Source organism: Macrobrachium rosenbergii, chromosome 58 (genome assembly GCF_040412425.1).
Source record: "Macrobrachium rosenbergii isolate ZJJX-2024 chromosome 58, ASM4041242v1, whole genome shotgun sequence".
In the NCBI taxonomy this organism is placed as follows: Eukaryota; Metazoa; Arthropoda; class Malacostraca; order Decapoda; family Palaemonidae; genus Macrobrachium; species Macrobrachium rosenbergii.
Window position 1 is genome coordinate 23977825 of NC_089798.1, and position 12414 is coordinate 23990238.

Sequence of the window (12414 nt, forward strand, 5' to 3'; positions counted from 1 at the left end):
ATGTATGTGTATACACTGTGTGTTTTTCATTACTATTTGGTTGATCTCTTACGTGTTTAGCTTAAGTTTACGTGTATAGTTTTAAGATTGTATTTGCCATTTGATTTTGTGTACACCATTTCTATGTTTCGTGTAATTTTGTACTTTAGTGAATTTTAGTGGTTTTGGGAACCCTTTTTCCCGTCGTGCCGGGACCTCCCCCTTGTCTTTCTAGTCTTAAGTCTTTGATGTGCCTTAGGTTTATGCCTTGTCTTTTTCTTGCACATGGAAGAGATTCCCTCATTAAAATTATTTTCGTAAAATTTTGTTTTTTCTTCAGATTACCCAGTTTCCTGGTAGTTGCAGCCTTGGCATGATTCTCTGTCACTATTTCACCGGCTGACACGGGACTGGACTCAGAAAAGGGATTTTGACAAAGAAAAATCTATTTCTGAGGAAGGTCCCGTGTCACCCGGTGACCCTCCCTGACTCACCTAGTGGCTCCCCACCCGTTTTTTCTTGCACATGCCAAGTCTGGGGTTAGTGCTAGCATGGAATGAGGTAGGTGGCGCTGGTGTCGCCGTCCTGGCGGGTGTTGAGTGTAGGGGCTGTAACGGGTCACCGCTCTGTTCCGGGGGTTTTGATAAGGAGAGATCTTTCGAGTATGTTTCCGTGGTAGTGGTATTTCACTCACCCTTCCTTATACCGACGTCTTCCTAGAAGACGCTCGACTGGGGTAGTAACCCCAGCTTTCCTGAAAGCTCTTTTCTCTGGTATATCTAGCATTTTATACCTAGAAATTCGTGCTGTAATGGAATTTCACCGGGTGACACGGGACCTTCCTCAGAAATAGATTTTTCCTTTGTCAAAATCCCTTTTTTATTACATCACAATACAGTACTGTAATGGCGTGCTTTTTCTGTACTTTTTATTTTCAATATTTTAAGGAGTAGATTTTTTTTGTAAAATGAGTGTTATGACAGGTACACATGCGTGTGCAAAATTGCTTGAGTATCCAGGGGAATAGCTTTTATAAGGCAATGTAGATGTTCTGGCTTATCATACACATTCCCTCAGTATTTTGTAGGTTCAGTGATCAATGATGAGAAATGGCTTTGAAAGACTTGGATAGATGCAAAATTTCTTATTTATATTCCAGGTCTCAGCACCGGCAGTTATTGTCACTGCTGCTAGTATCTGAGATGGTTCATAATGAATTCTAATAATATAAAACTGACGATACATTGGATTAATGGTCATTTGTCATCTCTGAGAGATTTTCTCAACTTGAACCTCCTGCAGCTTCCTCCTCCTCCTCCTCTTTCAATTTTAGACTTTTTCAAGGCTACATGGGTTATTCTATTCAGTCATTTTAATTCTCTATTTTAGTTCTTGAAAATGCTCCATGCCAAACAAAAACTCTTGGAAAAACAAACCAACGAATATCTTACCATGGATTTTGTAAAAGGACGCACTACTGCATGCAGCAGGCGCATTGCCAACCAGTGACGGGTAAGGTGAGTGGATAATGCATTTCCTGGGTGGACTGCATAACAGTTGATCCCTTTTTCACCTGTAAATGCAAATTAAAGAATATCATTAAACCACAACACATCAAATCTAATTCGGTGTAGCCTATTGTGAAAGTGTGTCATGAATATACAGCGCATAGTACAAGCTTATGCAAATATTTTGGGAATTGAAAAAAAAAATTTAATTTTGAGCAGAAAATGTCCTATAACGATATGCATTTTAAGGCTTCGTTTGCTGGTGGGGGAATTTTAAAATAACTGTTTATCCATTAGTGCTGCTCTTGGGCGAGTAAGATGCTGTATGGGATGTACACCATTGAAAAAAAGCAAGCCTAACTGAATCTCCCCTCCATCAAAGGTAGGCTTATTCACTACATAATCATCACAGATTTAAATTTATCATTAAAAATCTTTCCCTCTCCATCAAAAGTATTCATCAGACACCAGTCATAGGCACAGGCTTGGTCATGACTCCTAATTCAACTATTCCAAGACAAGGCAGCAGGACAGTGCACTAGAATTCAAGTCACAGATAAATGTAGTCAAGCAACATTTACACTACTTACTTGATGCGTAAAGCTATATGGTACCGCTCTAAGCTAATCATTAAAATGAGATTACTTGCAGGAAAAAGAATCGTAATTAAAAAACATGCATTCCACTTGTCTCATTCACTTCATCTCCCTCCTCCCACTCCCAGGCTACGCCGACCTCCCGTCAACAGCCTCTTAGCCAGAGAGTAGTGTTAATGATGAATGGTTATTTTAAAATTCTTCTTACCATCAAACAAAACCTTAAAATGTATGTCTACAAAACATTTTCTGCTCAGAATTGCTTTTTCTCTCATCTCCCAAAATATTTGCACCGTACAATCACTTTCCTGCAGCATTTTTATTGTTAAAAGTCATCCTATTATGAAGCTCATGTATGATTAATCAACTGTTTATCTGCCATCTTCCATAAAAAGCATTTAAGTACTGTAGTATCTTTAAATGTGACATATAGAGCCCAACCTATTCCAAAATTGTATTTTTCAAACTAATACTCACTCGCTCATTCTCGAGAGTGAACTCATTACAAATGCTTTGTCAGCAGTTTTGTATAGTGACCAAGTAACTTATAAGAACTTAAAAATTAAATCTTTCTTTATATTCTGTTCATACTGCTCCGTATTTGCCTTTGATACTTACTTGATTCTGGGCGGCAATGGATAATCGCAGGGAGTTCTTTACATTATCAAGAAATCTACTGTATTTTACTAAAACATCTGACTAAATAGACTGATTAAGGCAACTCCGTAGATGAATAAACCAAAGAAATACTGTTGGCTTGGGGCTTTCTTCATGTTAGGGAAGATTACATAAACTCAAGGGTTCCTTTAATTAATTATATTTACATAATAACCACAAATCAGAAAGATGAAGAATTATGGGGCAGGTACTAACAGGGTCCTGCTAAATGAAAGAATTCTACACAGGAGAAATATTCTATGTCGATGATGTCTTCATAACAGGGACATCGCAGAGGGGTAGATTAAGGGGTGGCATAAGGCCACTGCACATGGGGATACAGCTGAGAGTGGTTCCACAGCCAAGGCCAATCTGCAAGAGATGCAAGATGGTTACTTGCAAGAATAATACGATGCTCAAAGGGAACTGAGGGAATGCACAAATGGTGCTAAATAACTCAGTTCAACACTAAATGCATAATTATGTTAACACTTGCTGCTTCAACACAAATTACTGAAGGTGATCACACAATGGAAACAGAAAATAAATCAGACAGAGAAATAACAGGATCGTGACTGACTAAGAAACCTTATTCTGGTACATTACCTTCATCAAGATGATGATGTCCTCGTCCAATCCTTGGGGGTCAAACACGTGGAGGGTACAGGGGACAGAAAAAAGGTAAGGACATCTGTCCTTAGTGGGGTTCTGAGCACTTCTCTCTCTGAATGAGAATGCTGTTTCATGGTCCATTTATAACCTCGGGGGAATTACACCTGGGCATCATCGTAGATGGCCTAGAAGTCAATCTCCGTCTCATGTTCTGTGGCATTATGCACGTGGGGCATTCCCGTGTGGCAGGGCGGCCAGACTTTCTCTTTTTTGGCTCCTCTCCTTCCGGTCGTCTGACACCGGTGAGGAATTTGCATCTTCGGAGGCCACACCTAGAAATCAGACGCTTAGGCAGTCATTTTGAACAGAGGGAGGGATTAAGCTTACACATATGATGAAAGGAGAGAATTGGTGAAGGGGCGAATGAAACCCACAGTTCTTTCTATTTAAGAAATAATTAAAATGAATTGTATTCTCTGTCAGTTATGTTATTATGGTAAAACAGGTGAGGTTGCTTGGAAAGAAGTTTCCTTTGTTGCAATACTTATAAACTAGCAAGTCCATAAATGCCTCCGCGACAGGGTTGGGAAGTTCGCCCCCTGCCGGCGGACATATACCGACAGGACGTCCCCCTTCATGCCCTCCCCGGTCTGTCCTCCGCCACCAACGTCTTCGTCAGGAACGATGCTGTACGTCCACCCTTAACCAGGCCCTACAGGAGGCCTTTCCTCATACATGAGAGAAACAAGAAGGCATTCCGGGTGGCCGTCCACGGGAAGGAAGACTGGGTATCAATAGACCGCCTTGAGCCTGCACTCCTGGAGGAAGACGTCGGGGGCACTTCCCAAAGCCCCCGCAGGAGGTGGCGCCCCACATCCCGCCCTGTCCACAAGAAAGCCTCGTGGGTGCCCCCGGAAGGCCCTGGGTCTGGGCAGGAGGCCAACCCAACACACTCATCCACAGGACACCGAAGAAGTCGAACACCCCCCCCCCCCCAGCTGGCATTGAGAAGGCGGGGCCCCCTCTGTCATCCCAGCAGATACCTGCTTTGATCAGACGTTACCTACATCTTGGGGGGGGGGAGTATCGTAAAGTCCCCGCTCAACGAGTTCTCTATGATGAACATCCCGTTTTCTGCAGTGCCTTCACAGCTGACCTGAGGTTGCATGTACACAATCTTATTGTCATTATTGTAATTTGTATATTTATTACCTGTTCATTTGCCCTTTTACCACGTATATGTGTCAGAGTATTTTTGTGTCCAACCAGCTATTGTTAATCATCATGTTTTCTATATGTACCTGTCCTGTTTTGTGTAGAGAGATAGTTTGACCTCAGGTCACTTGTAAATTTTTGCACTCGCGGTCTCTGTGTATATGCAGACATCCGCACGCCGCTTTATAAGCAGGTCGCTTCATCAATAAACCATTACGGGCTGCTCTATGAGCAAGAGCCCGTGCTAGCATAAGGCCAGCTTAATCCAAAAACAAAAAAATCAATAAACCAGCAGTACTTGTCTTCCTGCTCATTATTTCGCACCTCTCTCACACATTTCTTTGAATCCACTGGTTACCTAAATGAAGAAAACTCCTATTTGAAATCAGTAGTCAAATTCGATGCAATATCTTTATTTGCCAGCATATCCTGAGAAAAGCTTTGGATTTCATAAGAAGAAAGCGTGAAGAACAGACTTATAATTTTTCTATTCCAGTGGGAGAAGTTGGTCAATGATAAACACTGTGTAAGCGAACATCTGCTTTCCTTACTGGCTCTTCATTTTCCCTTATGATAATGAATGTATATTAGGGATACTCCCTAAAAGAAATGGCACAAAACTGGTCCTCTGGAAGTGACGTACAGTCATAGACAATGTGTTCACATTAGACATGACTCATGAAGACAAATCAGAAGAGTTCTTACCTTTGCATTTTTCAAAAGAAACATCATTTAATTTCATCATAAAAAAAACTTGAAACCAGCATCATCCTCTCCTTGATGCTTTGGTATTAAAAGTTTCTGAAAGTTTTGAGACTACGTACCAAGAAAAGCTAAACACACTTAATCATATATTTATTATTTATTGTCTTAACACCAACTTCGTAAAAAAAACTGTTTTCCAGAGCTCATGGGCATTATGTCCTAAGCATCTTCACAAAGAAACAGAATTTATAAATCCATTTTTCTTAAGCTAGGATATCTGTCATGATCCATCAGTATCACCTGAAAGGGTAAGAACATCCATTACGCCTAGGGTAATTTAAATGTTTAGAATACATTCAGAAATACACCTCTAGTGTCTAAACACTTATATTATGATTGAAATATATTTTCTTTTTGCATGCAACCTTTCGTAATCTACCTCGACATGCATCATCTGTCAGTGCAGCCTTATTGCAGGATTCAAAACAAAATTATAAAAATAATAAAAAAATTGAAATAAAAAAATATAAAACAAAAAAATTAAACTTGGCTTCTTGTCTGGGGTTGATGACTGCCATATGGCCCTCAAAATGGACCAGGAAGGTCATTCAGCACCGTCATAGCAATGTAAATAAATGAATTTTTATTAATTGATCACTATTATTGAAAATTCACAAACAAGGACATACTGTACTAATACACAAAATTTGAGCATATTCACTCACTCTTAATTTTGGGAATGAATTTAAAAAATGATTTTAATACTGTTACACATATCCACTTCATTTAAAAAGGCCATGCTGGGCTGAAGAGAAACCTCTGTGCCAAAAAGCTGAGAAGAGATTTCTGGTGAAGACCAGACTTTCTCCTGCTACACACGAATCAGCACACCAGGATGTGCGCAGCTGACAGTGACCTTTCACAATGGAAGAGTCAGGCACACCCCTGCCTCATCCTTAGTCAAGTTAAAACAACTTCATCCTTTCGGTTAACGGTTAATAGTATACTCAGCATTCTTGCATTTTCTTTATAATGTACAAAACAATTAGTTTTATCATGTCACACACGGGGACAATTTTTAAAAATAGTATATTTATTTAAATTTACTTCTTTCAATTCCCAGTCTGCTACCTCATTACCAGAATTCCCACATGAGAGGGAGCAGTTTTGTGCCAATAAGAAATGCAAGTCATTCTTGGGCTTTTACAACTCAGGGGTGAAAACTATTAAAAACACTGAGAATCTAGGGCACACTTAGAGTCTCAGTACATAACAAAGCATTTTCCCTTTCTACTACTCAGAGCGAGTTCTGAAGTTTTTACTAATGCAATCAAGTCTGTGGCAAATAAAGAGGAACCGTCAGATACCTTAGGTACATCCTCATGAATTACATCCCATCCAACACCATTCTCTGACTCTGAACCATCTGTAAAAGCTTCATATGTTCCTTATATATAGCATACAATCAAGGAATTCAGGATTATCATCGTTAGTATGACTGTTCTTCTTTGAGAAGGGTTTTGGGCACAAACAAGTTTCACGTATGATCCAAAGTGGGATCTAAGGATGGTTAAACCCCTAGATCTTTTGCCTCTAAGATGTCATCAAGGTGCTCATTTAAGCTAATTTGAAAATGCTTAGATGTCTCGGCCCACTAAATCTCTGAGAGCCATCAGCTTCTTTTAAAACATCAAAAGGAAGAGTTACTTGGGGTATATTTTATAGAGTTCTTTTAATTTACTGTCACCAGTGGAAAATTATATTTGGCAGCCATACTGGAGCTGGGACCTACACAGTGGATCGTACAACCTCTGTAATTGCTGATTATTCGCTCCCCAATTAAGACCAGACACAACTTTTAAAATATTTAGGGATTTCTTAATCTTCAATTTCAGGCCATTCCCAAAACTTTTACTTTATTTTCACAACATAAAATATTACCTTTCAACATTTATGCAGGTACTGCTTCAGTGCACCTACATCTAGTAAATCACTCATCCAATTTGGGTCTTTGAGAATTGAGAAGTCTATTGGATGAAGGCCTGTGGAAGCGTAATAGCTCACCCCTGGTATATACCGACATCTGTATGAGATGATCGAACTGGAGGTAGTAACTCCAGCATCCTACGTAGCTTTTTTCTCTGGTATATATAGCAGTCTTAAACCTAGAAATGTGCTAATTGGAACCAATTTCACTGGGTGACACAGGTCTTCCCCAGAAATAAATTTTTCCTTTGTCAAAATCCCTTTTACAAGATGTAGATGTAGATATAAATTATAAAACCATGCTTATTCTGCAAATGTTTACAGGCTCATGTGGCATCACAGCCAGAGCAGTAGAATGCTAAGTCATCAACAAAGAAGAACTGTTTACAAGAAAATAAATTACCTCGATAATGTCTTTAATAGCAACTGCAAAACACATACCACTAAGGTTAAACAACCTAGAGAAAGTGCTTCCCTCTCCTACTTTAATGAATGTGTGGCTAAAAATGACAGTGAATGTAACCATGTTACTGCAAATATGTATTTAATATAGTTATTGGATCATACCCTACTGCCAGGCAGTATCATATGCCTTCCTAAGATTGAAGAAAACACCATTAGTTTAATACTGATCAGAGAAACCTTGTTGAATTTGGTTGGATAATCTACGACGTAGGCCAAGAACAGAATAATTCTTTCGATAACCAGACTATTATGGAGAAATTAAGCTTTTAGACTCCAGATGGTGTTTATTATCTTTTCAATTTGTTCACATACACAAATGATTAGAATCACTGGTCTGCAGGTAGTGGAGTCAAAGGCATTCTTATTGGGTTTCTTAACTGGAATGGTAAAGACAGTTTTTCAGCTCTCAGGTAGTATATCAGTCTCCCACATGTTAATTATCATTTATGAAATTTTCTGGCAGGTGTTTAACATCTATAATACTTCATCTCTAAATTCTTTATGAGAATTCTTTGTGTATATCTTCTTTCTATTAGAACTAAGATCCCAGGCTATCTGAGATTCATATATTCTTTGAAACTTGGCAGAATAAGTTTTTGAGCTTGAGACTCTAAAAATTTTGCTTAAATTTTGACTCCTGTGGTTCTAAGGGTCACACAGCATTCAGGGATACTTCAGAAACGTTAGTTCTTTTGATTCCATGGGCCATCGACATAAAAAATTCCACCATAACACAGGTCAGTGAGCAAACTCTAAAGACCACCCTTTTCATAAGTGGTCTTTAGAGTTCTAGGGCACTGTCTGTAAAAGAGAACTCTCTAGCAGTAACATCTACTGAACTTTTCCCGATTGTGTAATCCAGTTAGCTGTATGTACGGTATACAATATTCTAGTGTTGTAGCCTTTGGACTGGTGGACTGTGAGAGGTACTGATGATAATGGGAAGTGATAACTAGTGTACCTATCACATATCACCTTCCAGCTAAAATCAGGGACTCAGTTCTCACTACAGATAAATAGCCGATATTGTACTATTCTGAACGTATAAAAGCCGGTTCTCCAGTTTAATATTCCTATGTTCAATGTTTCAACAAAGGATTAGAGGTGATTTCCTGGTTGATTACTCATGACATGGCCTCTGTGAGCACTACGAGCATTCACATCACTTGAAAACAGGAATGAAGTAGGAACCAACCTCATCAATGAAAAATATGAAATCTTCCATAGGAAGACGATCACCAAGAGGCAAATAAATAGAACAAATTGACTACTGACTGTAACTGAGATTGTAAATTTAGATGAGTATGCAGGCAGTAATGTTCCACTAAAATTTCCAATAACTGAAATACATATGAATTTGTCTGACAATTATTTTTTTGTGCAAAAAGTTAAGTATAGCTTAGTTTTACCAGACCACTGAGCTGATTAACAGCTCTCCTAGGGCCGGCCCGAAGTATTAGACTTATTTTAAGTGGCTAAGAACCAACTGGTTACTTAGCAACGGGACCTACAGCTTATTGTGGAATCCGAACCACATTATAGCGAGAAATGAATTTCTATCACCAGAAATAAATTCCTCTAACTCTTCAATAGCCAGCCGGAGACTCGAACTCGGGCCTAGCGAGTGCTAGGACACTACTCTACCGACTCGTCCAACGAAGAGCGTATTTTTTTTTTTTTTTTTTGTGTGCAAAGTGTTGGAACTGCTCATCAGTGTTTTCTGCAGTACAATATTTTTCATATGCCGTTTTCTTGACATTTTTCTTTCCTCTTGTTTTATTTCTTCATTATCTTTGTCTTTGAATTTATTCTTCTATATCTCCTCTATCTTATTCACATCTATTATAACCTCATTTTCCTTCAATTTCTATTCTATTAACGCCTCATTCCAGTAAGTTACAACTTACAAACACCATTTAGTGGCCTTGCGTATCCAGAAAGTTAAAGTATTAATATAACCTAACCTAAACTAACATTAAGTGTCATGTAACGTAAAATGGCATACAGTATTTGGTTTTGGTTTGGGATATATTCAATCTTTTAATTGTTTCAAGATTTTCGGAAGTGTAGTGTGCAATGTTCCACGTACAGTATTAGATATAACGATATGGCTTTGTTTTGTTTATATCAGGTGCCGAGAAGAGAAAAGCAGCAAGAAAAAAAGCTGTAGAGGGGAAAAAACAAAAGAAACTTGATAATTTCTTCAAATTACACAACCAAGCATTTGACATAGTAAGCAAATTCTGTGTTTACAGTTTGCAGCCTACCATAGATCAGTACCTTTTACTCACCCATATCACCCCTCCCTCTCTCATCTATATACAGAGGCGGGAACGGGAACAGGAATGTGGGTGGGAATGGGGGACAGGAAGGGAAAGATGTAGATGGTAGAAACAGGGGAGGGAACAGAGGCTGGAACGGGAATAGGAATGGGAGTGGGAAGAGGTTTGGGAGCATAGGTGGAAATGGGGGTGAAAGAGGTGGGAATGGAATTGGGTGAATGGGGTGGAAATGGAATTGGGTGAATGGGGTGGGAATGGAATTGGGGTGATCATTCTTATATTTTTCTTGGCAATGCCGGGTATCACAGCTATATAAATATGAAAATATATCCACTTTATAGGTTGAACCCTGGAGATCTTCAAGTTCTTCAGTTCTAAAGGCAACTGACAGTCCTGACATTCTGACAGTACAGATGAACTTTGACACTACTTCAGCCCCTGTTCACGACTCAGATATAGTGACTACTCCAGCCCCTGTTCAGGATTCAGATAAAGCCACTACTTCAGCCCTTGTTCAGGATTCAGATAAAGCCACTACTTCAGCCCTTGCTCAGGATTCAGATAAAGCCACTACTTCAGCCCTGTTCAGGATTCAGATAAGGCCACTACTCCACCCCCATTCAGGATTCAGATAAAGCCACTACTTCAGCCCCTGTTCAGGATTCAGATAAAGCCACTACTCCAGCCCCTGTTCAGGATTCAGATAAAGCCACTACTTCAGCCCCTGTTCAGGATTCAGATAAAGCCACTACTCCAGCCCCTGTTCAGGATTCAGATAAAGCCACTACTCCAGCCCCTGTTCAGGATTCAGATAAAGCCACTACTCCAGCCCCTGTTCAGGATTCAGATAAAGCCACTACTCCAGCCCCTGTTCAGGATTCAGATAAAGCCACTACTTCAGCCCCTGTTCAGGATTCAAATAATATTCTTGTTGATAAACCAGAGGTTGTATTTGATCATACTGTCGTGCCAACTGAAAAACAGGGAGGATCACACACACATATTAATCTAGTTACTGATATATCTGCTTCCCCATATGATCAACCCAGTCAACCAAAGCTCCAAACTACCCAAGTAATCCAAACAACCGAAAATTTCGAAGTATCTAATTTGATAAGTTTCCTTGGTTAGAGTATTCAGTTGTGCAAGATGCTTGTTACTGCTTTCCTTGCAGGCATTTTGCTGGAAATTCTGTTCGAAAAGGTGAAGGACTAGGTAGGAGACCATTTATTGATATTGGATCAAAGAAATCGAAAGATATTAGCACTCTGCTTAAGCAACACCAGGCTAGCGAGAGACACATTAACTGTATGGTAGCTTGGTCTAATTTCAAAGGTATTCAGTCAGGTTCCACCCAATCTGTAGCATCATCCTTATCTTCTGTCAGGCAACAGGAGATTGAGGAAAACAGGGAACATGTAAAACTTCTTTTGAAAGTTGCTGCTTTACTGGGAAGGCAAAGATAGTCTTTTTGTGGTCATAAGGAGGGTGATAATGCATTAAATTCAGGAAATTTTATAGAAACTCTGGAGCTCATTGCAGACTCTAATCCTTCTCTAAAGAAAAAGTTAGATAGACGATATGGCCATTACACTAGTCCTCAGTATCAGAATGACTTAATATCAGTTATTGGAACTCATATCAAACACACAATATGGACGGAAGCACAATCAGCTCAATTTTTTTCTGTTATGGTTGATGAGACAAAAGACTTGTCAAAAAAAGAACAGTTGGCTATTCTTGTTAGGTACTTTAGTGAAGAAGTTGTGAAGGAACATGTCATTGGTACATATCACATGGAAAAGGTTGATGCAGCCAGTTTAACTGATTTTATATGTAAGGAGACAGAACAATCTTGTTTTAATTTGGTCAAACTGTGTGGCACAGTGCTACGATGGGGCAAGTGTCATGAGTGGATGCTTTAGTGGCATTCAGGCACGTCTACAAGATAAAATTCCCCAAGCAGTGTACATACATTGCCATGCCCAAAGGCTTAATTTAGTACTGGGTGACTGTGTAAAGAATATCAGTGGTCTCGCTTCATTCTTTTCAGTTATTAACACACTGTACACATTTATAACTAATAGTAATACAAGGTACCAACTTTTCATAGAGGCACAGAAAGCAGAAGACCTGCAAGTTTTGACATTAGAGAGACCTGCTATAACAAGATGGTCTTACTATTATCGGTCAGTTGCAAAGGTTAAGCTTCGTTATGGAAGTTTGTTAGCAGTGCTTCACAAAGTTGAAGAGAGCTCTGATTCAGAAGCTGCAGCTGAAGCAAGTGGACTCTACAAACAGTTGCTGTCTTGCAAGTTTGTAGTAAATCTTCATATTGCAGAACAGTCTTGAAAGTTACCAACAGCTTGTCAGACCAGCTAAAAGCAAAGGAATTATTGCTATCTGAAG

General features: G+C 39.4%; 1 protein-coding gene across 1 annotated transcript in view; it reads right to left on the bottom strand.

The window, feature by feature from the left end:
* The window catches only part of Wwox (WW domain-containing oxidoreductase), a 663476-nt gene that overhangs the window by 114854 nt on the left and 536208 nt on the right, over positions 1-12414 (bottom strand). Inside the window, exon 7 of the mRNA XM_067102038.1 lies at positions 1431-1552. Within this exon, the coding sequence (XP_066958139.1) occupies positions 1431-1552 (122 nt within the window). The remainder of the gene's footprint in view (positions 1-1430; positions 1553-12414) is intronic.